This window comes from Loxodonta africana, chromosome 8 (assembly GCF_030014295.1).
Source record: "Loxodonta africana isolate mLoxAfr1 chromosome 8, mLoxAfr1.hap2, whole genome shotgun sequence".
Taxonomy (NCBI): domain Eukaryota; kingdom Metazoa; phylum Chordata; class Mammalia; order Proboscidea; family Elephantidae; genus Loxodonta; species Loxodonta africana.
In genome coordinates this window covers 16,542,682-16,570,319 of record NC_087349.1, presented here as the reverse complement: position 1 = coordinate 16,570,319, position 27,638 = coordinate 16,542,682, and the positions used below count along the sequence as shown (strand labels likewise).

Genomic DNA, 27,638 nt, shown 5'->3' with positions numbered 1-27,638 from the left:
AAGGTGCAAAGACTTATAAGCTGAGGCTACATGCCCATGGTATCAGGTTTTCATTTTTCGACACTGCTTGCTAAAGAAAGCAAACTAAGTCACTGTGTCAATACAGGATGGGAAAGCAGATCGGGTTTGCCCAAGTCACCTGAAACCAAAGAAACTGCTGGCCCTGGAGTTATAAAGGAGTCTCTGAGTGGTGCAAACAGTTAACATACTTGGTTGCTAACCAAAAGGTAGGAGGTTTGAGTCCACCCAAAGGCTCCTTGGAAGAAAGGACTAGTCGTCTACTTCTGAAAAATCAGCTACTGAAAACCATATGAAACACTGTACTACTCTGATATATGTGGGGTTGCCATGAGTGGGAATTGGCTCAATAGCACCTGGTGGTAGTGATGGAGAAATAAATATAGGCCCGATATCAAAAAAAGAAAGCCAATGTAGCCCACTCAAAGGGAAGACAGGAATCACCACTCTTTCCTAAGAACCATGCAAGTTGACAGGACATCCAGGGAAAGGTAAGAGAGAGCAGGATTGGAACCCTGAGGCTGCCTTTTTTCAGTGGCACAGATCCAGGCAAGAAACTAACCTCTGACTGCTTTCTTACTACAAAGCAAATCCACACACAGCAGAGCCACTCTATCCACGTGCTCCCAGTTTTGGGGGTCACCCAGCCTTGGATCACAGGGGGACCATGAGGGGCATCATCTTACTAGCTACCAGCAGAGGACCTGGCACACAGTAGGCAATCATTAAATGGTAGCTGCTGTTGTTATATGATGACTTTCATGCTTCTTCATCCATTTGGACAAACTCTATCCTAGTTTAATCTACTTAGCCACAGCAGTAAAATATTATTGTAATTTAGTAACTCCTTCTTTTTGGCACCTACTATATGCCAGACAGTGAGTCCTGCCCTCACGGGATTTTCTATGCCAGTGGAAGAGAAAAACATGGAACAGATAGTGTGTGAAGAAACACAGTGGGAAAGAACAGCTCGGGTAAGAGGGGAGGAGAGAAAGAATGGTTATTTTAGATAAAGCCATGAGGGAGAACGTCTCTGCTGGTTTATCTGAACAGGCCCTGGATGGTAAGGGGGAGCCACCCATGCAACTGTGGGGTACAGGTACTCTAGGCAAACAGCCTTAGGCACAAACAGGTCCAACACCCAGTGTGGCTGCAGCGTTCCATGACAGGGTGGCAGGATGACAAGGTATGAGAGTGAAGGTCAGCCAAGGCCTTCTGGATCAAGGTAAAGGGTTTGGGCTTTATACTAAATCCAAGGAGAAGCCATTACAGAGCTTTAAGCAAAGAAGCTGACATGATTCAAATACACTTGTATAAGCACGCTGACACTACTCTGTGAAGAACAGAATCTAGGGCACATGTGTGGCCCCCTGCAGGGGACTCTGTCAGAGAACAAGGACAAATGATAACAGCTTAGACTAGTTTCTCAACTGATATCTTGCACCAGATGATTCTTGGTGGCAGGGGAATGACTTGTGCGTTGCAGGATGTATCAGTAGCATACTCAAATACTGACCCCCCCCCCCAAAAAAATATCCTCGGACATGGCCCAATGTCCCATGGGAGCAAAATCGCCCCTGGTTGGGAATCACTGGCTTAGACTGAGTTAAGAATGAAGATGGTGAGAGGTACTGGATTTGTAATACATTATAAAAGCAGAGGCCCCAGGGCTGTATAACTGGGAGAGGGAGAGGGAGAATAACCAGCAATCAAAATTCTGAAGCTACTCTCAGCTTCTGCTAGAGCAACATTATCCACGTTTTCAGTAGTTTGAAGAAAGAGCTTTCTAAGTCAAACATACCTGGAGTTGTGCAAATAACAAATGATACAGAAACTTGGTTGGACAATGGTTTGGGTTTCTTTTCTTTAATTCTATAAAAACTGAGTTGTACAGCTGACAGGTGTATTCATAAAGAAATACACACTTTCTAACAGAATACAGCAAAATCTACGGAAATATTAATTTTCACCTACTATTTGACAGTTTTATTTCAAAATATAGTCATGTGAATTAAAAAAACAAAAACAGCAAAGAAAGTCCTTTCATTTGCAAATTCCTTTTAAAACTAAATTTCTTATTTAACGAGTTCCATACTAAAGACAAAGTTGACTGCTGAAACCCAGAAAACATCAACTTTCATTAAACCACATCAAAAGAGCCTCAGCTAGAACACTCAGACAAGTATATAATAGGTAAAATCACTGTTGGAGCAAAAAGTAATTTAGCCCAAGATGTAGTCTCGTAGGGTGATGATGAGTGTGGCTTCAGGTGCCACACTGCCTGGGTTCAAATACCAGCTCTTCTGCTTCCTGGCTGTGTGACTGTAAGCAAGTAAACCTCCCTGTGTTTCACTCACCTCATCTATGATATGAGGACCCTAGCGAAGGAAAATCTACCTCATAGGTTTCTTGAGAGGATTATGTGTAAAGTACTTGGACCAGGGTTGCAAACAAAGTAAGGGTTTGAAAACTGTTAGCTATTACTATCATTACTACTATTGTTAGTATTACTTTTCTTGGATAAAGTCTTTTTAAGTGGCATATATCATCATATCTAAAATCCATAAAGTGTTAGAAAGCAAAGATGTCACTTGAAGGACAAAGGTGCGCCTGACCCAAACCATGGTGTTTTCAATAGCCTCATACGCATGCCATAGCTAGACACTGAAAAAGGAAGACCAAAGAAGAATTGATGCCTTTGAAATCACAGGGTTGGCGAAGAATACTGAATATACCAGGTACTGCCAAAAGAATGAATAAGTAAGTCTGTCTCAGAAGAAGTACAGTCAGAATGAGCCTTAGAAGCAGGGATGGTGAGACTTTGTCTCACATAGTTTAGGACATGTTATCAGGAGGGATCAGTCCCTGGAGAAGGATATCATGCTTGGTAAAGTAGAGGTTCACTGAAAAAGAGGAAGACCCTGGACATGATGGACTGACACAGTGTCTGCAACAATGGGATCAAGCATAACAATGATTGGGAAGACGGCACAGAACTGGGCAGTGTTTCATTCTGTTATATACAGGGTCACAATGAGACAGAACCAACTCGACGGCACCTAAAAACAAAAACAACAAAGTCTATTTGAGATCTGTAAATACTGACATGGGAAGTGGGCCACAACATATGGTTGAGTTTGTTTTGTTTTGTTTATTAGAGGAAGTTATAGACATTATTAGCTAAATCTCATTTTGTTTAATTTAAAAAAAAAAAAAGCTATATATAACACTGTAAGAATGTATTTCCCCTAGGGTTTGAATGTGTGAGTGATTTTAAGAAGGTGGGGGAGTAGAAGACAACTAATTTTTCATGCTTCTGTATAATCTATATTTCTTCATTAAGTATATATTTTTGTAGTTTTCTTGCTTTTTTTTTTTTTTTTTTAGTAAATCAACACTATCCATGTTTCCAGTAGTTTGAGGACTGACCTTTCTACGTAAATCTACCTGGTGCTGTGGAAATAATAAAAAGAGTTGCAGAAATTCTGTTGGTTAACGATTTTTTAACGAACAGACATTTTCCACATTAAACTGGTAGCTTCAGTTGGCTAGATTTTGTTTTGACTTGGTTTGATTTTAATCCATCAACCCCATCAGGAAAGCAAAATATCACTGAAATTTGTGATTGTTAAAGAGAGTTTTGTTTTAATCTAATTAGCACTGACAACATGGTACCAGGAAGTTAAGATCCAATCTGAGAAGTTGTGAAACAGTTCAATTTTAAAGCTTTAATTGAAACGTTTACATGGCTAACCTCTATTTTTACACTTCATACTGACACAAAAGTCACCCTAAAATCATTTTAATGGGACAACTTGAAAAATGTTCCAAGTAAAACACCTTACGTCTGGAGGAGCTAGATAATTTAAATGTAAGGAAGCAACTGTAAATAGTATATAACTAATAAACTGTCCCTGTGCTAACTGTACATATTTCAATGGAGGCATTCCAAAGGCAAAATGTCCCAGCAGCTAATTTTTTAAAACTGACTGACTTAAAAAAATACTTTGACTATCATATAAAAGATACATAAATAGCAACAATCAACACTAAAAACCCAAAACCCAACACATCAAGCAACACAAGCAATAAAAAATAACTCAGAATGAATCCAAAAAAAAAAAAAGAAAGTCTAAGGAAGAACATAGATCACAGATGGAGAAATGCCAAATAATTTCGCTTGGCAATCATCTACTAAAGTAAACCCAGTGCCTCTTCGCTGCTTCCTGAGCCCTGGAGCAAAGTAAATGGTATGGATTCCCTCGTCATGGAAGGTGCTCACCGAACTCGGCAGAACCCTAACGAGCACACATCCGCCTCTCTGACCAGAAGCAGATACCCATCTTCGGGGTCCCCAGGAGAGGGTAACATCTACTTCCATAGATCCTTGCTGTGCGATTAAGAAAACTGTGCCGATCCTCAGCTTAAAAGTGCTTTATTGTCACCCTAACAAGAAATCCAAATCGCCACTATCACTGGCAATGTGCACACAAGCAAGCTGCTGTGTTTTTATGCTTTTTTTCATCAACCATGCATCGTCCCCACCCCCGGGTAGTTTTGTAACCATGCTATGCTAATTTTTTTTACATGTTACTGTAAAAAAACTTAGCAAAGCTCGAGTATGAAACTACCGGGGGGGGAAGAGGGTGCAGTTCCCCAAAAAAGTATAACCCACACGTTATTTGGTAAAAACTCAGTATTTAACTGTAAATTGTAGCCTAAGTAAAAGACAATATTAACTTTAAAGACAAGTTCTCAAAAGATTTTTGTCCTAGGATAGTGGAAGTAGGAGAAAATCCAAGTAAGTACTTGTGACTCCCTTCCACAACGGCAAATGTAGAAACTGAAAGAAGGTTTCCCTGTATTCTGGGAAAGGTAGTACTGAGTGGTGGTTCAGTACATGAGCTTGGCAGGGACTTGGGTTCAAATCCCAGCCCCACCACTTACTAGACATGGCCTTGGGAAAGATACTTAGCCTCTCAGTTTTCACATTTATGTTGTGGTTGTTAGCTGTCGTCAAGTAGGCCCCCTGACTCATGGCGATCCCTTCACAATGGACCGAGATGCTACCCAGTCCTGCACCACCCCCATGATCAGTTGTGGATTGGACCATCGTGATCCACAGGGTTTTCATCAGCTGATTTTTGGAAGTAGATCACTAGGCCTTTCTTCCTAGTCCACCTTAGCCTGGAAGCTTCACTGAAACCTGTTCAGCATCATAACAACAAGCAAGCCTCCAATGACAAGGCTGGTGACGGCTGCGCACGAGGTGCACTGGCCAGGATTAAACCTGGGTCTCCGTCACGGAAGGCAAGAACTCTACCACTGAACCACCCATGTCCCCACTCCGCGTTTATAAGTGGTGATAGTGATATCTACCTAACAGGAGAATTGTGAGGATGAAATGATTTAAAACATATAAAGTGTTCAGAACAGTACTAGGCGCACAGGGAGCACAAGATAACATTTATTTTTAAAACTTTTTTCATTTTAACTGGGCATATGAGCCCTGCACTCTTAAAATGGTTTTCTTAACAGATAATATATGGCCCTAATGTGCATATTCTATGTTTATGTCATCCATACATTGTGAGGAAACTTTCATCAAAGACAAGTAATTTCCGCTTTTGGGTAAGAATGGGATGCAAAAGAATACGGGTTCTTCTCTCAGTAAAATATTTAAAAGTAGCTTGAGATGAGCTACTCTCTTTTTAACTGTTTTCTCCCTCCAGGAAAGAAGGGGAGCGCTATTCCCTGAAAACAAAAATCTGCCAATGTTGGGAAATATTATAATCTGGGATAAAATTTATATTTCATTTAGATAGATCTATGTTGCCCATACTCCTTTTCAGCCAAAGGCTCTACTGGCAAAGCTATTAAGATGGAGAGGAAAGGGAGGGGACCCCTCTGTATACTCCTCCACCTCTTCCTGAGTGAACTTCCTATGTGGAAGGACCTCCTGTTCTCTACAAACATGGCCACCAGAATGAGCAGATGGCTTCCTGGAGGCCCAGGGCTGCGGATGCTCCCAGGCCAAGGTCCAGCCTACACGGCCACTGCCCTGAAATCTGGATTTCTAGACTCAAGGAAGTGAACCTCCAGCCACTGCCCACCCACCCACTAAAGCAGAAACGGAACTGAGTCTCCTCAACAAATGCTGCTTGGACTAGAAAAGTATATTCCCTATACACTACGTGCCCAAATTTGAAAGAAAATGATCCTAACCAGAGGCTTCTCAAACTACGCCTCCATTAGCATTAGGGCCTGCAGGGCTGATTCCCAGGCCCCAAGAAGGAGAGTGGGGAAAGGGTGACAGAGCTCTGTGTACCCCGTCCTTGCAATAACCAGAATGGCACTTAGATCTGTCTTATATGGCGTTCTGTGTTGCATTTCCTTACCGGATGATGAGAATAAAGATGATCCCGGACCTCAGTGACAGACTGGGCAGGACTCTGTGGCAGTCCGAGTCAAATCCTGGTTCTGCTGCTGACTGAGAAGCTTTATACGTGTCTATCTCAGTAAATTTTTTTTTTATCTCAGTCATCTAATTTTACAAAACAGTGATAATACTGACAATAAGCAATAATGCTTTACATAAGGAATAATAAATGCCTCATAGAGCACATTACATCATAAACCTAAAGCCAAACTGTTGCCGTTGAGTCAGTTCCGACCCGTAGCAACCCCACAGGACAGAGTAAAACTGCGCCAAAGGGCTTCCGAGGCTGTAATCTACGGAAGCAGACTGCCACATCTTTCTACCGTGGAGCGGCTAGTGGGTTCCAACCGCTAACTTTTGTGTTAGCAGCTGAGCACTTAACCACTGTACCACCAGGGCTCCTGTACGTAATGAATAATAGATAACTTATAGAGTATATTATAACATACACACTCCCCCCAAAAGAAAAAGCTGGATTGTTCCAGGTAGTGGAGACATGTCAACAAGGACTACTAACAACTATCGAACACTCAGAAACCAATTCCTAGAAACTTACAAATGCAGAAACCAACCCCGACACAAACTACTTCAAATACTATGCTTCACGAGAGCAAACGCAGTCATTACTGTCAGAAGGAACATTTGAACAAGAAGCAGCTGAGCATCGCTGCTGCTATTACAGACAGTAAGAGAGTCACAGATTTCTATAGCGTGCTTGATGGATTCTGGTTTTCCGGGCTTGATCTTCCTACCACATAAAAACCGCTTATCAAACAGAATTCAGGGTAGGATCCCACAACAGCATAGCATCAACAGGAAAGGAAATCGGATTTGGAAAAAAAGATGTGAATAAAACAGGCTGGGTAATCCAACCTTCTATAATTGTTGGTTATAGAAAGCAGGCGTCTCCATTAAGAGGAAAAGTGCCACCTGAACAAAAAAGATGAACATAGCAGATGGCACGCAGTTCCAACTCGTACAACAGAGAGCCCTTCCAGTGATCTCCCACTGAAAAGTATTGGGGGGCTACAGTGTGGTCTTCCCATTACATTCAGAACTGATAAGGTGTTGATCTACTTTTAAGTAAATAAAGAGAAGGGAGACATGTGGTGTAAAACAACAGTACAGCAACAAGAAAGGGAAAAAATCAGGGCAAAAATGGAGCTAATAAGAAAAATTAATTTAAAATATTGGGGTTTTTATACTATGACAGAATTTCTTAAATGTTTGAGCAATAAAGGAATATCTTGCAGATAATGCCGACAACGTGTTCACTGCCTGCAGTGAGGCTACACACTGGGAAATTCACGCACATTAGCCCAGCGGGGTGCAGCTGACACCTGGACATATGGTGAGACACTGAAAAGGGTTACAACTCAAACTTCTGTAATTATACCTTTGCTAGCATTTGTAAAAGGGGTGCTGGTGGTGCAGTGGTTAAGCACTCGGCTGCTAACTGAAAGGTCAGTGGTTGGAACCCACTAGCCACTCCATGGGAGAAAGATGTGGCAGTCTGCTTCTGTAAAGACTACAGCCTTGGAAATTCTATGGGGCAGTTCTACTCTATCCTACAGGGTCGCCACGAGTCGGAATCAACTCGACGGCAACAGGTATCATTTGTAAGAGAAGTGAAGTTTGTTTGCCTGTGACAGGTGTGACTATCATGACAGGACACTGACTGCTGGCTGCTCTCTCGAGGTCATTTCCAAGCCACACTTTTATAATAAAACCAAACCCAAACCCATTGCTTTCGAGTTGCAATAAATATTAGTACCAACAGTTCTTGTCCCTTGGAAATTGCTTTTTTATTAATTATTGTATACCTAAAACGTACACATAGGTTGAATGTAATTTTATAACAACTTTGTCATTTGGGTCTGCAATAGGAAAATTTTTGTTTTCGACACTATGCTACATTAAAACAGACTTATAGGATTCCGACTCATAGCGACCCTAGAGGACAAGGTAGAACTGTCCCATAGGGTTTCCAAGGAGCAGATTCTAACTGCCAACCTTTTGGTTAGCAGCCATAGCTCTTAACCACTGTGCCACCAGGGCTCCCAACAGCTGCCACATATCTGATACATACTCCTACATAGAAATATAGTCCTAATGTCTCATTTTAAAGGCTTAATTTAATTTTTTCCTGTTTTCATTTTTAATATAATGTAGAAGGTATGTACAAAGTCCCTGGGAGGAGCTAGCGGTAACGCATTTGGCTGCTCTATTCTGTCACAAGGGGTAGCTATGAGTTGGAATCAACGCGACGGCAACAGGTTTGGTTTTTTTTTTTTTTTAATACTCTAACCCAGATATCTGATGAAATGTATAACTCATTAATTAAACCAAATTAATTATTTTAAGCTTCACAAGTCTACTGTAATTTTCCAAGCAATTAAAAGTTGGGAAAACTGTCAACCAAAGCCTATCTGAAAACAGCAAGTAATCTTGGTTGATGTACAGCTAGCTACAACATCAAGAATCTATTCCCTTTCTTCTTGATTTCTTGAAGAAAGGTTATTAAAACTGAAAACAGTTTCACTTGCCTCTACAGTGAAAGAGGTGAAATTCAAACGCCAAAGGTCAGAGGTCAGAAGTGGTCACATTTTTCTTGCTATCAGAGGCTGATTTTCGGAGGTGGGGCGCACGCAGGTGAGAAGTAAATCCCGGTTTGAAAGTCTTTACTCCCGCTGTAGCACACTGGGTCTTGGCTGGGTTAGTCTGCTATAATTACAGTACAATATGGTCACCTATAATCCAAAACACGTGATACAACACCCCGGCCAAACCAGCCTGCTGACACGGGCATGCACTCCGGACTCCCAGTATGCCGCGCGGCCATAGCTATTCCGTCCATTAGACGTTTTGATAAGCAAAACCACAACTCCAAATTAGACTCAACAAGCTTGGTGTGTGTACTAAGATTCTGAATATTAACGTATCTCTGATTTTTTTTTTTTGAGGGGGGGCATGATTTTGTTAACTGAGCAAATCACCAGGATTCCCACAAAACACGATCAGGTCTGAGATGATTTAAATGGAGAATCCATGTGGAGGTGTTTTTAACAAATGAGAAAACAACATATATGGTCACAGTGCTGACAATTAGCTTCATCACTGCGGCTCTAGTAAGCAACCTTCTCTAAGGCAATTCGTAAAGACGCCATGTCAGCACTTCTAAGGTTTAAGGAAGCAGACATTTAAAGGAGTTTAGGTAAATTTTAAATGGCCTAATGAAGTTTCTTTGGTTTAAATGATTCTAAATGTGGCCTAACTGTGGGGAACACTACCTGCCAGAGTCACTATAAAAGGGCTTCTGCTTTAAGCGGGAGTTGAGACAGGACCCCCAAGGAACCACTTCCAATCTGATCGATCTTCTGGTCTGGAGTGTACAGGGGCTGCATTTCCTCAGTTCTAAGACACATACGCTGTCACATTTTCACATGACTGACAGCAAACTTCAATTGCCGTCTGCCATGAGCATCACAATGTGCAGGACGGCTGTCGGCAGCCTGGAAAAATCCCAGAAACAACAGTGGAGGCAGCTTCTAAGAGATGCTATATCGCCAAGCTTTTCATGGCACAGAATGTGATATTGTATAGAGAAACAAAAGTGATCAGAAGCATCGGGCCCAATGTGCAGAGGTTTTAAGAATACCGTAGCCCAGGGTTTTTCGCCATCGGCCCTACTGACATTTTGAGCTAGATAGTTCTTGGTTGGGGGGTGGGGAGGAGACTGTCCTGTGCATTATAGATGTTTAGGAGTGTCCCTGGCCGTTTTGGAGTGTCCCTGGCCGTTTTTTTTTTTTTTTCTGGCCTCTGCCCACCAGACGGCAGTAATACTCGCCAAGTTGGGACAATCTAAACTGCCTCCAGACATTGCCAAATGAACCCTTGGTCGGGAAGGACAAAATCATCCCCTATGGAGAACCGCTGCCTTAACAAATTTGTTTTGCTTATATTTTCCTTTTTGTGTTAACACACGAATGATATATTTTTTAAAAAATTCAAAATAATTCTTAATGAACTCACTCTTTTAATTAGAAAATTCTAAGAGATAAGAAAGGATTGCGTCATAATTTAATTTGCAGCAATTTTTTCTCGGTGGCACATCTAATGCAAGGCTTTCTAAAATCTATGGCATCTTCAGTTCAGTGAACTCCAGCCACTCATTATCCACTCCCCTGTCATGGGCCCCGCATCCTGATTTCCTCTGGGGAATTACTTCCTGCTGCCATGCACAGCTTTCACGTAGCTCCTCTCTAGCTAATGGTTCCCTAGTCTTTCCTTTGATTCTTCTGAGCTCTCAAATATGCTTCTAAAAATTTCCTTGGTTCCTAAGTGGGCCAGAGTAAAATTTGGTCTTGTAAACAAAGCCAAAGAGAAACAGAGTCCTTATTTAAGCTAGCCTGGTAGAAGACACTTCAGAAAGTGTATGGTGCCACAAAGTTGGCCAGCCAGTTAAGAATTTTACTGCCTCTCCTTAGTACTAAGCATACTATCACATCTACCTTATTTTTATTAAAAAAATAATAAAATATTGAGGTTAAATGATGATGTAAGGGGTGGAGAGGAATGGGTAGAGTAACTTGGGGTACAGTTGCAACAAGAATTACCAAAACTGTAACGGGTCATGGAGGTACAATACACTCTTTTTTTTAATGTGTTTAAACATGTCCATAAAAAAAAGATGAAACAATAAAATGAATATTTTACAAAGAAAAATATCACAATCAAAATTATTTACCAAGTCCTTTTTGAACATGTCGGTTCCTTACATGCATGCAAGCCCAAGCTCGGGATCGTTGGTGCTTGAGGAGCAGCATAAAGTCTTGTGTACATTTAGGGTGAGAGCACAGACTTGGTAAGCAGCCCACGTACAAGTGACAGTGTGACAGCGGGAAGGACTATTTTCTAAAACTGCTTACAAGGCTTCATTCAATTACGTCAACAGGTATAATGCTTTGTGATTCCAAAAAGTGTTTTTAAAAAACGGCACATTAAATTTTCCAAATGCTTTTTCTAAAGCTACTCTGCTAGTAGAAAAGAAAAGAAGAAAAAAAAATAGCCATTGATTCTTCTAAGAACTATCATATAGACGAACACACACTTTTGGCCAAGATTTGACAGCTGGAAGTTTTCGTGGAGAAAGCTTCAAACACAACATTTTTGTTTTCAAAGGAAAAATAATAATAAGGCTATACCACCCTCTGCTCTCCTTAAAGGTGACAGAAAATAAATTCTTTATCAATAGTCATTTGTCCAGGTCACAGCTAGGCTGCCAACTCCAGTCCACACGAGGTATGAAAGTGGCTCTCTCTAGCACCTTTTATTCATCTCATCTGCCCTTTACCTTTCAAAGACCAAGACAGAGCAAATGGGAGTTGAATAAGGGGAAAAAAAAAAAAAAAATCATGGTGAGTGTTATTGTAGGAAAAGACTGTGCCATAAGGGAAGAAAGGAAGGCCAAAAAAAAAAAAAATTTTTTTTTGAATAGTTAAACTTCACTATCTAATTATACACTCCGTCAAACTAACCCAATTAAGTAACTATATAGTGCTGCGTGGCAAACAATTGAAATACATGCAGACACTTTTAGCTGTACGAGTTACATTTTGATTTTAAAACCTGAGGCCATGCACCCCTCCGTTCCTGAGAAAATGGTGGTTCTAATCTAAACCTCAGATTCCGTCCCAAACGTTTCATGTAAATTGACATTAGCTTAGCACTGGCCAAAAGAGAATGTTGTTCAAACCCTCTCACGTTAGAGATGAAATATTTAAGGCCCAAAGAGGTTACATTTCATGCTGATGGTCCTATAACCAGTGAGGACTAGAACCCAGGTTCAAAGATTGCTTACACTTAGCTCTCTCAAGCAGAATAGTGCAGCAGTCCCAACCAAAAACCAGCACGTACTGAGCATCTACTCAGTGGTAGGCATGTGTCTGGTCCTCAGAGTGAAATGATATACACATAATGATAACATTACAATGCTCTGTGCTATATGCAAATTTCAGGAATAGCACAGATGGGACACACTTGACTCTATCTTGGATGAAAATGTATCCACATATTTTTATGAATAAGTATATACTTTAAGTCTATACTAAAAAAATATTATCTATGCTTTTTTATAAGTTGCTTTTTTTCAGTTTCTAGCTCTTCAACATCTTTTCAAATCAGCACAGAAGGGTGTGCTTGCCTGTCTGCTATTCCATGGTAGACGTGTACCATAATACATTCATCTAGGCCCCTAGGATGTCATCTGGGTTGCTTCCAGTTTTCTACTACTACAAGAACACATCAACGAACATTCTTTTGGCTTTTAGTAGTAGTAGTAGTACCCAGTAATTACAACAATAAAATGGAAGTGCCCACATAGAAAAAAATCTAGAGGAATAAAACATTGTTAAAGAGTGATTATCTCCAGAGGATGGAATTATGGAGGACTCTGATTAGACGTTACGTATTTCGGTAATGTCAATTTTTGTCAGTGAGTATACATTACTAATTAGTGCTATTTGTGAATCCAGGCATTATGTATGACACAACATTCATCATTGACTACAATACTGTTTACCTTAATACCCATTTTCTATCATGTCATAAATACACTCATTCAAAGAAACTAACCTGAGAAAATGCCTAGAGAATCCTCAAGAACTACTTCTCACACATGGAGAAAAAAGAGCTTATAATTAAGCAATGAAAACCTACACAAGAGATATAATGGTAATTTACATACAGGTTTGGGAAGAGGGCAATATAGGGCTTTAACAGCACAATCCAAATCCAAAAACGACCAAACTCCTATTTTTAGCACATTCAAAAGCTCAGCCACGTACAAATAATGAGTCTTATTACAATCATTCTTCTCTAAAAATATTTGATAAATATGACAAGCCCACCAGAATACCACTGAGATACTACAAAACTCACCGTTTTTGCTTTTCAGATTCTTTCTTAGCTTGCTCCAATGCCAGCTCCTCGGCTACTCTTCTTTTCAATTCTTCTTCAGAAACTAGAACCAACAAAAAGGAGGAGGAGATAAAATAAATGACTTCTTAAAAATAAACAACATATCAGGAAAGTAAAGCTGAGACTAGATTTAATGGACGAAGTTCTGCCAGGTGGTCTGTCTCTCTTTGGAACTACCTAAGCGCTATGGAAAAGACCAATTAGTACACTTGAGGAGTAATTTAATCTAGAGTTCCCTGGTGACCTAGAAATTTCTACCCCTGCCAAAATTTGTAATAAACTCAAGGAGCTGCTTACTGCCCAGTGGGGACTGAGCCATTAAATACAAATTCTTTAAAATGATGTCCTATCATTAAACTGTGACAATCTCAAGGAAAAGGAGGAGAGCCCTTAAGGAAGGGACTTTTGGAGGGAAAATGACACCCAACTCTTACCACTTTGATAATGAAGCATTTAATAAAGTCGTTTATTACAGAGAGAAAATCATTTGTATCTATATGCATTTTACCACGATTAATGAGAGAAAAGGCAATAATTTTGAAACTTTTTTTTTTTCAATACGTGTAATTCAAATTCAAGTGCCAGCAACTAGAGAGAGACACAGAGCGGAGCCGAGAACACGGCTGGAACATTCTGAATATCCGGTGACTTGATCTGAACATCTGGTGTTTCCAATTAGGAGGTTCTGTATGACGTGTTTTATAAAGATTCTTACAGCTATAATGACAAATAAAATGGGCAAATGTTATATATTTCCTGGAGAGCCTTCCATGAGAAATAAGCAGAGACTATTTCTTCTTTACTAGAAACCCAGCACCCAAAATTATGAAAAAGAAAACACCAGAAACTCTTGGGAGGCTCCAGGAATGCACATACGACCCTATTATTTCACACAGTTGAGCCTATTAAATGGAAAACTAGCCATGACTGTCTCTGATGGGGGGGCGGGGGGGGAGACCATATTATTTGATGATCCCAACATTTTAAGCACCCTGGTGGTGCAGTGTTTAAGAGCTCAGGCTGCTACCAAGAAGTCAGCAGTTTGAATCCACCAGCTGCTCCTTGGAAACTCACTGGGGCCGTTCTACTTTGTCCTATAGGGTCACTATGAGTAGGAATTGACTGGATGGCAACAGGTTTTGCCCCAGGGCATAGGCAAAGAAAGAATTACAATATGCAAAAACCAGCGTCAGCTAAATATTTAGCTGACGTTGGGCAATAACAAAGAAGACATATAAAAGGTACTAAGGATGTTTTAGTTAATGGGCTTATCAGAAAAAAAAAGCAGCATTAAAAGACACCATCAAAAAAATGAAAAGACAATCCAAAGAACAAGAAAAAATACACAGCAAATCATACAGCCCCTTACAGTTAACAAGGGACTTGTATCCAGACTTGTAAAGAACTCTTACAGCTCGACAATAAAAAAACCAAAAACATAAACAGTGGCCATAGGGTTTAAATAGGTATTTCTCCAAAAAAGATATACTGGTGGCTGTCAAGTGGATTTCGACTCACAGCGATCCTACAGGACAAAGTATAAATGTCCCACAGGCTTTCCAAGGAATGACTGGCGGATTCAAGCTGCCAACCTTTCACTTAGCAGCCAAGCTTTTAACCACTGCCCCACCAGAGCTCCAAAAGAAGATATAGAAATGGCCAATAAGCAATGAAATGTTGTTCAACATTATTCGCCATTAGGGAAATGCAAATCAAAACCACAGTGAGGTACCACTTCACACCCACTATAATAAAAAGTCAAACAGTAACAAGTGTGGGCAAGGATGTGGAGAAATTGGAACCCCTCGGTAAACTGCTAGTAAAAATGTAAAATGGCTTAGGAAAACGCAATTCCTTAAAACACTAAAAATAGTCATCATGTGATACCAGCAATTTCACTCCTAGGTATATACTCAAGGGAATTTGAAACATACGTCCATATAAAAACCTGTACGCGCATGTTCACAGCAGCATTATTCACAATATTCTAAAAGTGCAGACAACCTAAATGTCCATCAACTGATGAATGGATAAATAAATACAACATATTCATATAATGGAATATTATTTGACAATAAAAAAGAATGAAGTCCTGCTACATGCTACAGCATGGATAAATCTTGAAAACAGTATGCTAAGAGAAAGAAAACAACTCCGTGACATCTAACAACACAGACTTCAGATACATCAGTTAGCTTCCCCAAGCCTTGGTTTCCTCATCTGCATACTGGGTTGGCTAGTCCTCAGGGGTGCCTGCCGGCTCTGAATTCTAGCCTGTGCACTCCACAAGGTCAAGGCTTTCACACCTGTGTTTACTTTTCATAAACAAGAGCCAATGTGACACTAAGTTTTTTCAAGTTGTACACAGCCTATAGCTCCATAAGTAGCAAAAATTGAAAGAATTTCATAATTGAAACAATGAAATGCTTATCACAAATATTACCACTTGATCAAACAGTCCTCTGAACCTTAACAAACTATAAACCCAAAGCCTGTTGCCGCTGAGTCGATTCTGACTCATAGCAACCCCATAGGACAGGGCAGAACTGCCCTATAGGGTTTCCAAGGAGCAGCTGGTAGATCTGAACTGCTGACCTTTTGGTTAGCAGCCAAGCTCTTAACCACTGCACTGCCAGGGCTCCTAACAAACTACCCTCAGGATAAATACACAAACTGCATGTGGAAAACCACGCTAATTCCCCGAGACTGTTCCAAATTAACACAGCAAAATTTTTCTCAGACAAAAGTCCATCCCTATCTGGAAACTAAGAACCCCCTGGGTGGCATAAACGGTTTGCACTTGACTCCTAAACGTTGGCTGTTCGAACCACCCAGCAGCAATGCAGAAGAAAGGCCTGGCAATCTGCTTCTGTAAAGATTACAGCCAAGAAAGCCCTATGGGGGCAGTTCTACTCTGTCACATGGGGTTGCAATGAGATGGAATCAACTGGATGGCGATGGATTTGGTTTTCTTTTTTACAGGCTTCTGTAAGACCTTGGTATATACCAGGTCTAGGTAGGAAGCAATGAGACCGGTTTTCTAAGGGACCTGATGGAACAGTCTCACACCTTCCCAAGGCATTTATGCCTCCTACACTGGGGCTGCCTACTCGCAGAAAAGCCAAAAGCAGCAGTGAGCTTTTTACTACGAGGAAGACCAGCCTAGAAGGGAGGAAAGAATTCCGTTATCATATGGGGACCAGCTGGGTGCTGGCAGGGATCCGTGCAGGAGACTGGCAGCAAAGCAGTGGTGCAGGGAGAAATGTAGCTTGTAGACTTGTCTGTTCTTTCTCTAGCCCCTTCAACCTCCCATAGTCAGCCCTGCCACCTGCCATGGGGTGAGGTGAGACACAGGTGCAGAGAACCGGGTGTCATCTGGCTAAGCCATGAGGGGCGGGAGAAGGAGGGGAGGAGAAAGCACTAGCAATGAAAAGGGCAGGAAAACCCACCGCCACACCTGAGGGGCTCGCTGGTTGACCTGGCACCTCCTACTACCTATCTACTACCTATAACTACCAGGGCACAGCTAACTTTCTAATGCCCTAACAATTTCCAGAAAAGGGGGGGAAAATTACAACTCTTTGGTCTGGAGTCCAAGGTCACAGATGAAAAAGTAATTACCTTAGCTACAATGGAGAATTTAAAATAACAAAAGATAAAACATGACCTAGTGTGAAGAGTTTAGAATTGAAAATAGCAAACCAAAGCATAGGCAGGAAAATAAACCAGTGTGGCAATGGGTTTTGAGCAAATCTAAGCTTCATGTTATTTGTTTTTAAATCAATAGAATACAGAAAGCAACAATACATTTCTTCTGATAGGTCTGGTCCAAAGTACATAAGGGAAAAGACACACCATTTGGAGACCACTATTTAAAATGGCCTTTCAGAAAACACTTTTCAGCTCTCAGGATCTGAACATTTTCTCAAATAAAACTGTTATTAAACTAAAAGGTCAGTGTTTCAGGATGGGCTTCTCAAAGAGAAGCAAGGAAAGGCCAACTCTGCCTGTTAGCACAGTGAGTTTCAGAGACTGGCAAAGTTTGTGAAATGAGAAAAAGAGTGGAAACGAGAAATGTTCAAGCCATACCAATCAGATTTGCCATGGAGATTTGCCGAACAATTTCAAGCTCACTAAGTATGCTTCCATGGCTTTTCACTACATACACAACTTTCCTTTTAAAATGTTTTAAGACAAAAGAATGTTTTCTTCACATACTTGGTAGCCTGTTCTTTTAAAAATCTTCTCAGAAAAGATTGTAATTTCTTTCTCAATGGCAAATGTATCTTAATGAACACGAACCCTGTCAATTTGTCAGTTAGTTACAGAAGATACTACACTGCCCATACGCCCTGGGAGAAAAAGTCAGGCATTGCAATTGCTTGGTTACAGCAAGTGTGGCCGTAAACCCTTTATTTGAAACTATTATTAAAAATAATAACTATCTCTATGCTTGAGAGCACCTCATGATTCCTAAAAAAAAGTTTTTGTTTCTTTCTTTGTTCTTACTAACCATTCTAAGCAAATGTTTTGGCTAGTCCAAAGATTGTGCTTTATTGATTGCCTGGGAATCTTTTGATCCCCTTAGCCACATTTTAGATTTCTAAACTAAAAATTTGCATTCAGGATCAAATAAGAAACTCCAAGATTCCTAACCTTGTATTCGGCTCTTGAGTATTGTTGCTGTTAGTTGCCATCAAGTTGGCTCCAGCTCATGATAATCCCATGTATAACACAAGGAAATGCTGCTTTGCCCTGATCCATTGTCATGACCCTCAGTATGTCTGAATCCATTGTAGTGGCTATTGTTTGTCAATCCGTCTCATTTAGGGCTTCTCTTGTTTTGATTGGCCCTCCATTTTACCAAACATGATGCCCTTTTCTATCAGTTGGGTCTTACTTGATGACATGCCTAAAGTGAGTCAAAGTCTTGCCATCTTCGCTTCTTAGGCGTATTCTGGTTGTATTTCTTCTAAGACTGATTTGTTCATTCTTCTGGCAGTCCGTGGTATATTCAATATTCTTCACCAAAACCTCAGTTCAAATGTATCAATACTTCTTCTGTATTCCTTTTTCATTATTCACCTTTGGCAAGCGCAAGAGGCAACTGAAAAGACCATGGCTCAGGGCAGACTCTCCTTAGTCACCAAAGTGACATCTTTGCTTCTAAAAACTTTAAAGAGGCCTTTCACAGCAAATTTTCCCAAAGCAACACATTAGTTGATCTCTTGACTGCAGCTTCCATGGACATTGATTGTTGATTCCAGTTGAATGAAATCACTGACAACTTCAATTTCTTCTCCATGAGTATTCTCAAAAACGTGAGTACCATGGTCTTAATCCTCAAAGAAAAGTGTAGCATAAATGCTTTACACCTCAACCAAAGAAAAGTGTAGCATAAATGCCTTACACCTCAACCGTCTCCTGTGTTGTACGACTTATGCCCAAATTTCTGTTTTCAGAAACTGCTTAAACTAGGGGTAGGGAGGAAAGGGAGGGAGGTACCATAATATACTTGATAGGTCTTTGAACAGAAATGACCCCAAAGAATGGAATGAATTTACAAATTCCTCATCACCTGTAAAAAAACAAAAGATAGAAAATGCAGCCATGATTTGAGACTTACAGTATCCCTGGACTTTAAGGGACACACCAGTTCCTTTTTTAACGTTTCCCACCTATGACATTCCTCTTTCTTCATTTTCTTTGCATAATCCTCACACTATAATTCCCTCTCCAATTACAGTATTTCTTAAACAATCTCTGTAAGTGTTTTAATAAAAATTACAGCTTGCCTCTTGAAAAATGTCAGTTCCTTTGGGATTTTTTCTGTACTCCATTTCTTTTTCTGATTTCACCATTTGCTGATACATGTCATGGCCAATTTTGTAAAGCCTATTATTTTCATAAGGAGCCTGGTGGTGCAATGGTTAAGCGCTCAGCTGCTAACCAAAAGGTCAGCAGATCGAACCCACCCAGTGCTCCAAGGAAAAAAAACCTGACAACCTACAAATTGTCAACAGCAACTCAAAAGGTTAGACAGGAGCCTTAGGGAGCTATGACTTTATGTTAATGGGGGAGTGACAAAAAGGAGGCTGAGAAGGGTTGCACAACTTGAAGAAGGTAATCAATGTCACTGGATTGTACATGGAGAAACTGCTGAATTGGTGTATGTTTTTGCTGTGTATATTCTCAATGACAACAACAAAAATAAAATTAATTGTTAAAAAAAAAAAAAAAACACAATCTGCTCCCATAAAGACTGCAGCCTAAGAAACCCTACGGGGCAGTTCTACTCTTTCATATAGAGTCACCATGAGTTGGAGGCCACTCGGCAGCACACAACAACATTATTTTCATATGTTAGTTTAAAAATGATGAAGAAAAACTATGAAGACCTACTATCAGAAGAAAATAAATGCATACAATTGTACAATACCTGCAGCAGATATAAAACAAAGACAATGATTCGCTCAGGACTGAGACAGTTAAACTAAAACTTCTACCCTAAGATACAGCCAAATTAAATTTTCAGCTCCATAGAAACATCCATTAATCTTATAATTTCAATAAATTCATTAATACAAAAGAGCATTTGCTGTTCAAAAAAATAATAATGGAGGCATCCATGCAATGAATGGAACACAACATGAAGATATTAGAACTAAATGGCTCACAGCGCAGGCCAGGGTTGCGGGATAAATCTTGTCCTGCTCCTTATCTTCTAAAAGGTACAGCGATGGGTTGGAAGAAGAGATAAAAGATGACTAGGATAATTCTCAAGGGTTAGAAAGAAACACATTAACCCTGTGCCATTATCCATTTGTGGCACCATCTACTTGGTAGACAAATAAACCTGATTTAGACATACAAACACACATAGAGTAGGAGTATCTCCAGTTGACAGTGACATTCCGCCTATCCTAAGGATAACGTACCTTAAGGCAGCCTTCAAAAAACTGACATCTGTCTAGCTACCTGGCAGGACGACTCTGGCTACTTACACATTGAACTTAATAATGATGCTAGAATGAAAATCTTTAACTGCATATTCATAATCATAAATACTGTATCAGAAGGCACCGTGTTACAGAGTTTGGCAACCTAGACGTTAACGCCTTCGAGTTAATGGTTTATTTTGTGGTATTATTGCTCCATCAGGATTCACATGCCTTCGTAAATTTCTGATTTGAATGGCATAATATGCAAATAATGTCCATTTTATTGTTTGCTTCACAATAAGTGCCTACAGAAACCAGCCCCATGTGCCATTCTGTGTGAAAACAAACATCAATACTGGGCTGCAGACACTGTATCGCAATAGGCAAGCTCCGAATTTATATTCTACGCTTCTCATGTTTTTAAGTAGACAATCTGTAAAGGCCGGATTAAGAATCAGGTATATGTAGTATTTCACATCTTAACACCCTGAGTTATAGCTGCAAGACCTCAAAAAAGCTTCTAGGAAAACAAGATCTATAATTTAAATTAAAGAATAATAATTACCTCCAGATATTGCTTTTTGATGCATAGCTTAATTTTTTGGTTTGTTTAAAAAATGGATATATTCTGTTCACTGGGGATAAAAGTAGAAATTAAACAACATTAAGTCTCCAACACCAGATGAAGTACAAAAACAGCCCAAACCTGTTTCCACTGAATTCAAATGGTCCTGAGTGTGCTCTTACTCAAAGGCTTCTTCAGAAAGAGATAGGAAATGCAAAGAGGGCCAAGCTGGAAACCAGGGAGTTCAGATCTAGTCCCCAGTGGGTTTTGTGGTTTTGCTCAAATACCTCATTTTGTTAGACTATGGCTGCCTCATCTGTAAGATGAGGGGACCAAACCAGAAATCTCTAGCATCTCTTCCCGTATGTAACTGAGTTAGATGGCAGCCTGATGGACTGATCTGGAGCTACGCCTCCACTCCCTCCAAGAACCCCATGGAAATGATGGTAAAGGACTAAAACAGTACATCATTGGCAACAGATACTGTCATCTGTTTTCCTTCAGGTGACACTTTGTTCATTTGGAGTACCCACCAAACTACCAAAAACAGCCTCTGGCCTTATGGGAAGCAAAAAGAATTTGGGCAGGGGTGGGGGGCGGTGGGTAGAGGGCTCAGCAATATTATGTAAGTTTTGCTAGTCACAGAGCAGATGTTCAATAAAAACTGGTTGACTGATTTGTGGAATCCAACATCAATCATCAGATAAGGTAAGTCACTAACTTGTGAGATAGCTTGGGGAAGATTTAGAACACACACAGGAAAATTATATACCATCTAAGTAGAAAGAATGTAACTGCTACTCAAAAAATTACTTCAAGACAAGTTCCCAATCCTCCAACTCCCAACCATGGCCACCATTTCCAGGTTTCTGCTCCAGGACCCTGCTTTATAGAAAATCCAGAGTCACCACTACTGAACAGTATATTGTTTATGAAGGAAAAATGGGTAACCCTTACAAACTTACTATACTGACTATAAAGTTTTCATTTCACGGTATAAGCTCTCATCAGTTTTGTACCCTCCTATCAACCGTAAAAACCTATTGCCATCGAGTTGATTCCAACTCACAGCAACCCTATAGGACAGAGTAGAACTGCCCCGTAGGGTTTCCAAGGAGCAGCTGGTGGATCTGAACCACTGACCTTTAGGTTAGCAGACGTAGCTCTTAACTACTACGCCACCAGACCTTCCACCGACCAACCATATGAAGCCATTTTTGTTTCCTTGTTAATTATTTTTTCCCAAGTCAAGTGATTTCTAAGAATAACCCAAAAGAAGGAAATCAGTCGATTCACTAGGTAGTCAATCCACATGGATGGAATCCTGTGGCTAGGCCCTGTGAGAGAGGAAGACACGTAGAAAGGTCCTTCCAGTAAGGAGATTATAGTCTGAGTCAGTACAAGTGTGCTACTGGAGTCCAGCATTAAGGAAACTTAACAAGGTCAGCAGGTAGTCAAGGAGTGTTTCGTGAAGGTAAGTGTTTCGTGAAGGTGGGACTTGAGCAAGGGTCTAATTAAAAGATGGAAAGGACACCAAACAAAGGGCATCTGGGGAAGAACAACGGCATCAGCAGATATGCTTATGATACAGTAAAAAATCTAATCTGACTGAGGCTTGTTTGTAAGAGGTAAAAGTGGAAGGGTTAAACTATGCTCAACTGTGGGGAGCTGGGAGTTCAGATAAGAAATGTTAAGAAATAGGGTGCCATGGACAATTGCAAAAAATGGGAGGAAAGCAATGAAACAGGGTGTTACAGAAAATTTAATGTGGTACAGTTTGCAGAAAAAATTCTAAGGGGAAGCATAAGGCAGTGAGTGGTTCTCCAAGTGTCATCCCCCCAAACAGCAGCATCACTTGTTAGAAATGCAAATTCTCAGGCCCCACCCCAGACCCACTCAATCAAAACCTCTGGAGGTGGGGCCCAGCAATCAGTGTATTATTAACAAGCCCTCTAAGCAATTCTGATGCCCGGTAGAGGACGGCAAGGGCCTGAACCACGATGGTGGCTATGAAGACAGTCTGAGAGACAAAATCTTTTATGCGAAAAACTGAACCTCTGTGACTGACTGGAGCCCTGGCGGCGCAGTGGTTAAGAGCTCAGCTGCCAACCAAAGGGTTGGCAGTTCAAATTCACCAGCCACTCCTTGGAAACTCTATGGGGCAGTTCTACTCTGTCCTATAGTGTCACTGTAAGTTGGAACCTACTCAACTAGGCAACGGGTTTGGTAGTTTGTTTGGTTGGTTGTTTTTGTTTGTTTGTTTGTTTGTTGTAGTGATTGACTGAGGGAGGAAAGCAAAAAGGCAAAGGTGGGCCCAGATGCCAGAAAAACAATACACATGATGGTCAATTAGGTAAAGAGAGAGAGGTCATTGGAGAAGAAAGATAATGAGTTCCACTTCAGATATAGTCAATTGAAAGTGACGGCAGAACAGGCACATGGAATTGCCAGCAATTAGAAATTCGAACCAGAAACTCAGATTTGACACTTGGCTGGAAATGCTGATTTAGGAATGACTATTATAGGGTTGCTACGAGTCGTAATCGACTCGGCGGCACTGGGTTTGGTTTGGATTAAAGATCTGAAGAGCCCTGGTGGCATGATGGTTAAGTGTTTGGCTGCTACCTGAAAGGTCGGTGGTTCCAATTCACCAGGTGCTCTTTCAGAGAAAGATGTGGCAGTCTGCTAGAAAGATTACAGTCTAGGAAACCCTATGAGACAGTTCTGCTCTGTCCTATAAGGTCACTATGAGTTGGAATCGACTCGATGGCAACGGGTTATTAAAGATCTGAGCTCAGTGAATTCTTCTTCTTCTGGAAAGAAGGTATAAAGAGAAAAAAGTAGAAGGCTAATGAATAGGCCTCAAGAATTCATCGGATGAAGGAGAGGAGTAAAGAATTCATCGGATGAAGGAGGGGAGTAAAGTATCATTAGGGACAAAGAAGAAATGGAATGGAAAAAAATGAATCAAGATGGCAGAAATGATAAAGAGATTTCATCTTATGTGTCAATTCCAGTAGCTGCCTGGGGTGCCTTGTGTAGGACTCTGAGGCTAAGTCCGGGTTCCATGAATTAACATCTACCATGAACACGGGTGTGGTGCAAACAGTAAACATGACTGGCTGTTAACAGAAAGGTTTGAGTCCACCCAGCAGTGCCTTGGAAGAAAGGCCAGGTGACCTACTTCTGAAAAACTGACAACTCTTTGGAGCCCAGTTCTACTCTGACACACATGGGGTCACCATGAGTCAGAGTCAACTCTGCAGCAGCCGGTGGTGGTGGACGGGCATAGGAGGAAGATCCTTACTTCATCCCTCGGAGTGAGTGGGAATCAGATGGTGTGGACACCGGGAGTCAGCACAAGGAGAGCAACGGAGGGCAGCAATGACAGCCTGCCCCTCTCCAACAAGTTTAGAAATGAAACAAAAAGAGGTGGAAAATTATGAATAGAAGGTGATTTTCTCAAATAGTGGAGATCTGTGCATGTTTGAAGGGCAACTATAATCAATAACTTGTAACTATACTGATGATGAAGGCTAGTTGTTTCTCAAGGGTAATTCAGAGAAGTTAGTATAACGTGTACGTTACTCATAAACATCTGGCCATTTAGCGTATAGCAACAGTAGACCAATTAACATGTATACATTACACTCTGGTCTGCTTTCCTAATCACCGCTCTAATCCCAGGTTCACAGCACGTTTTTTAAAGTAGATTTCATACCAGCGAAATGGAGTGGACAAGGCCACTTTCAGGGGCTAGAACACTTTAGCCAACACTAGCACCCTTACCTAAATAAACTGCTGTGGTAAACAGAAAGTCAAATACCACTGCGGTACATAGATTCATAAGTCAATCTTCCCTCTCCTTGTTATGAAATAGTGTGTGCTTTTTAGTGAAATAAACTGTATCTTTTCCAAATCTTCATTACTACTAAAACTCCTGAATTCAACCAAGATAACGCCCACTGCCTTCAAATCGATTCCGACTCATAGCTACCCTATCGGACAGGGTAGAACTGTCCTGTAGGGTTTCCAAAGCTATAAATCATTACGGGAGCAGACTGCCATATCTTTCTCTCACAGAGCTGCTGGTGGGTTCAAACCAATGACCTTTCGGTTAGCAGCCAAGCATTTAAACCACTGTGCCACGAGGGCTCATACAAAGATATTAAGTTCTTTACGTTCTCACCGACCCTACTTTCTAAGGGAGACTTTAAATTCATCTTTGCACGTAATCAAAGCACAAGGAAAGCAAAACACACAAAGATCTGAAAATAAAATCTATCTTCTAATCCACCAGACTCTCTACAGCCCTGGGAAAAGTCAACGAACCCCAACTCAAGACTTTTCTTCTTTCAAATGAAAATAAAACTTGTGACTCAAGGAGGGTAGTTCCACTTTCAGGAGGAAGAAAACTAGAGTTCTCCTTTACATACTGGCCCACTGTTTACTCGGCAGGAGACACAGGGAGACTCACCTGCAGTCAGACCTCTGGGCTTCAGTGGCTTCATCTATAGCCCACTAAGGGTGAGCTCGGAAACCCTGGTGGCATGATGGTTAGGTGCTATAGCTGCTAACCAAAGGGTCGGCAGTTCGAACCCACCAGGCACTCCTCTGAAACTCTATGGGGCAGCTCTACTCTGTCCTATAGGGTCACAATGAGTCAGAATCAACTCGACAGCACTGGGTTTGGTTTTTTTGGTTTAAGGGTGAGATGCCAAAAAGGACCCATTTAACACAAAAGCTAACCACCACAGACCACCAGCCTCTCCTGGGAAGTTTTAAATAAAGCAATTCAGATTTTACACCTATACTTAATTCATATTTTATTTATGGTAGTTCAAATATATTAAAACTGGGAGACAGCAAAATACGTATTGGTAAAAATATTTTTCATTAAGCTATATAATGCAATATCCCAAGCTTTGTTTTTTATTTAATTCATGTGGTGATAATTAGATCGACCTTTTTACGAAGTCAGATTGTAATACCTACAGTCCTGTTATTTTTCCTTCATGTAAAATAACAAATCTCCATTTATTGTTGAGAAAACACCACTTCGATGAATCCGTAAGCAGCCACAATCTCTAATAAAACAAAAATAATTCTCTGTGAAGCATGATGGAAGCTGTGACTGCGTGGATCACAGTTGATTTCACCATCTTTAAAACACAAGAGTGCTTGCGCACAGTGACTTTAAGACCAAAGGCATTTTCCTGTCTTTAATTTAAATGCAAGAATATATTTAACCTTTTTCTAAAAGCATAAAATAAATTACACACAGTAAAACTAGGCTGACCAGAAGACAACAATAAAACCATTTACTGAGGAGGCGGCCAAGACGGCTGACTAGGCAGACACTACCTCGGATCCCTCTTGCAACAAAGACTCGGAAAAATAAGTGAATCGATCACATACATGACTATCTATGAACCCTGACCATCAAACACAGATCTATAGAGTTGATCTGAGTGACAGGTGAGCAAAAAGCTGCGTCCTGAACTAGCAACCGCTTCTGGAACCCGCGGCCCACCCCAAAGCCTCGAGCCCCGGCGGTTCCCTGGTGCCGAGTGGCGGGGCTGATTGCAGCTTGCTGCGGTGGGGCAGGCACGGACACAGCCCTAACCCCTAGCCCCCTGGGGTAACCTCCGTAGAGACTCAGCCAGAGCAAGCAGGCTGCGCACTGATGCAGCTAACGAGAGAACAAACGAGCAACCACGGGGAAGCAGTGACTGTTTTCGGAGCCTGAAGCCAGCGTCCCAGTCAGAAAAACTTGGCGCCGGGCTTTGGACTGGGCATAGGGGAGCTGAGCACGGCATCCTGAGACGGCGCAAACATGAGATGCAGCCCTAGCCCCCAGAAGTGTCCTCGGGGGAAGCCCAGCCAGTGAATGCAGGCAGCGCAGCAACGCGGCTGACAGGAGGAGAAGTCACCGGGAGGCAGCAACCGATTTTGGAGCCTGGAGTGCGGCGTCCCACCAGGGAACCTTGGCGCTGGGCTTTGGATTCGGAACAGAGGAACTGACCACGGCTTCTGAGACAGCACAAGCACAGGATGCGGGCCTGACCCTCGGGGGCAATCTCTACCCAGCCAGAGCACACAGTCGACACGTCCCTCGGGAATCTCAGATAAAACAGTCATCCCAAGCAAGATAAGTAACTTTGTCTGTATTCCTGGGTGCTACTCTCTCCTGGCAGTTCAAATCCACCAGGCGCTCCTTGGAACCTCTGTGGGGCAGTTCTACTTTGTCCTATAGGGTCGCTAAGAGTCAATATCCACTCGAAGGCAATGGGCTTGGGCACTCTCTACTATCTATCTGATCCCTCCCCTCCCTTCCCAGGCAGCTTCATTAACATTGGACTTTCCTGGGCCAGAGAGTGAACTGCTCTTTGGTTTTTTTTTTTTCATTGTTTGTTTTGTTTTTTCCTAACCCATTCTCCTGACTTGAGAGAAGCAGCTACAAAAACCCCAGGGAGGAAGAATCCTTGCCTGACTTCCCGAAATTGGACTAAAAATACAGAACCAGCTCCAGCCAAGCATTTGTGATCCACAGTCTTGGGCTTTCATCCCTACAGGGAACAAGGTGGCTATTATAATGCAAAGGCAACTCTGATAGTGATCTCACTGTAACTGTATTAGCAGATTACTGGAAAGACAAGTTTCCCAGGTCCGATATCGCTACCTATTAAACAGAGCC

General features: G+C 41.3%; 1 protein-coding gene across 3 annotated transcripts in view; it reads right to left on the bottom strand.

Moving 5' to 3' along the window:
- Positions 1–27,638, bottom strand: part of CHCHD3 (coiled-coil-helix-coiled-coil-helix domain containing 3) — a 336,220-nt gene that overhangs the window by 252,016 nt on the left and 56,566 nt on the right. For all 3 annotated transcript variants that reach the window (XM_064289706.1, XM_064289707.1, XM_003420879.4), the window contains exon 3: positions 13,397–13,478. In XM_064289706.1, coding sequence (XP_064145776.1) covers positions 13,397–13,478 — 82 coding nt within the window. The remainder of the gene's footprint in view (positions 1–13,396; positions 13,479–27,638) is intronic.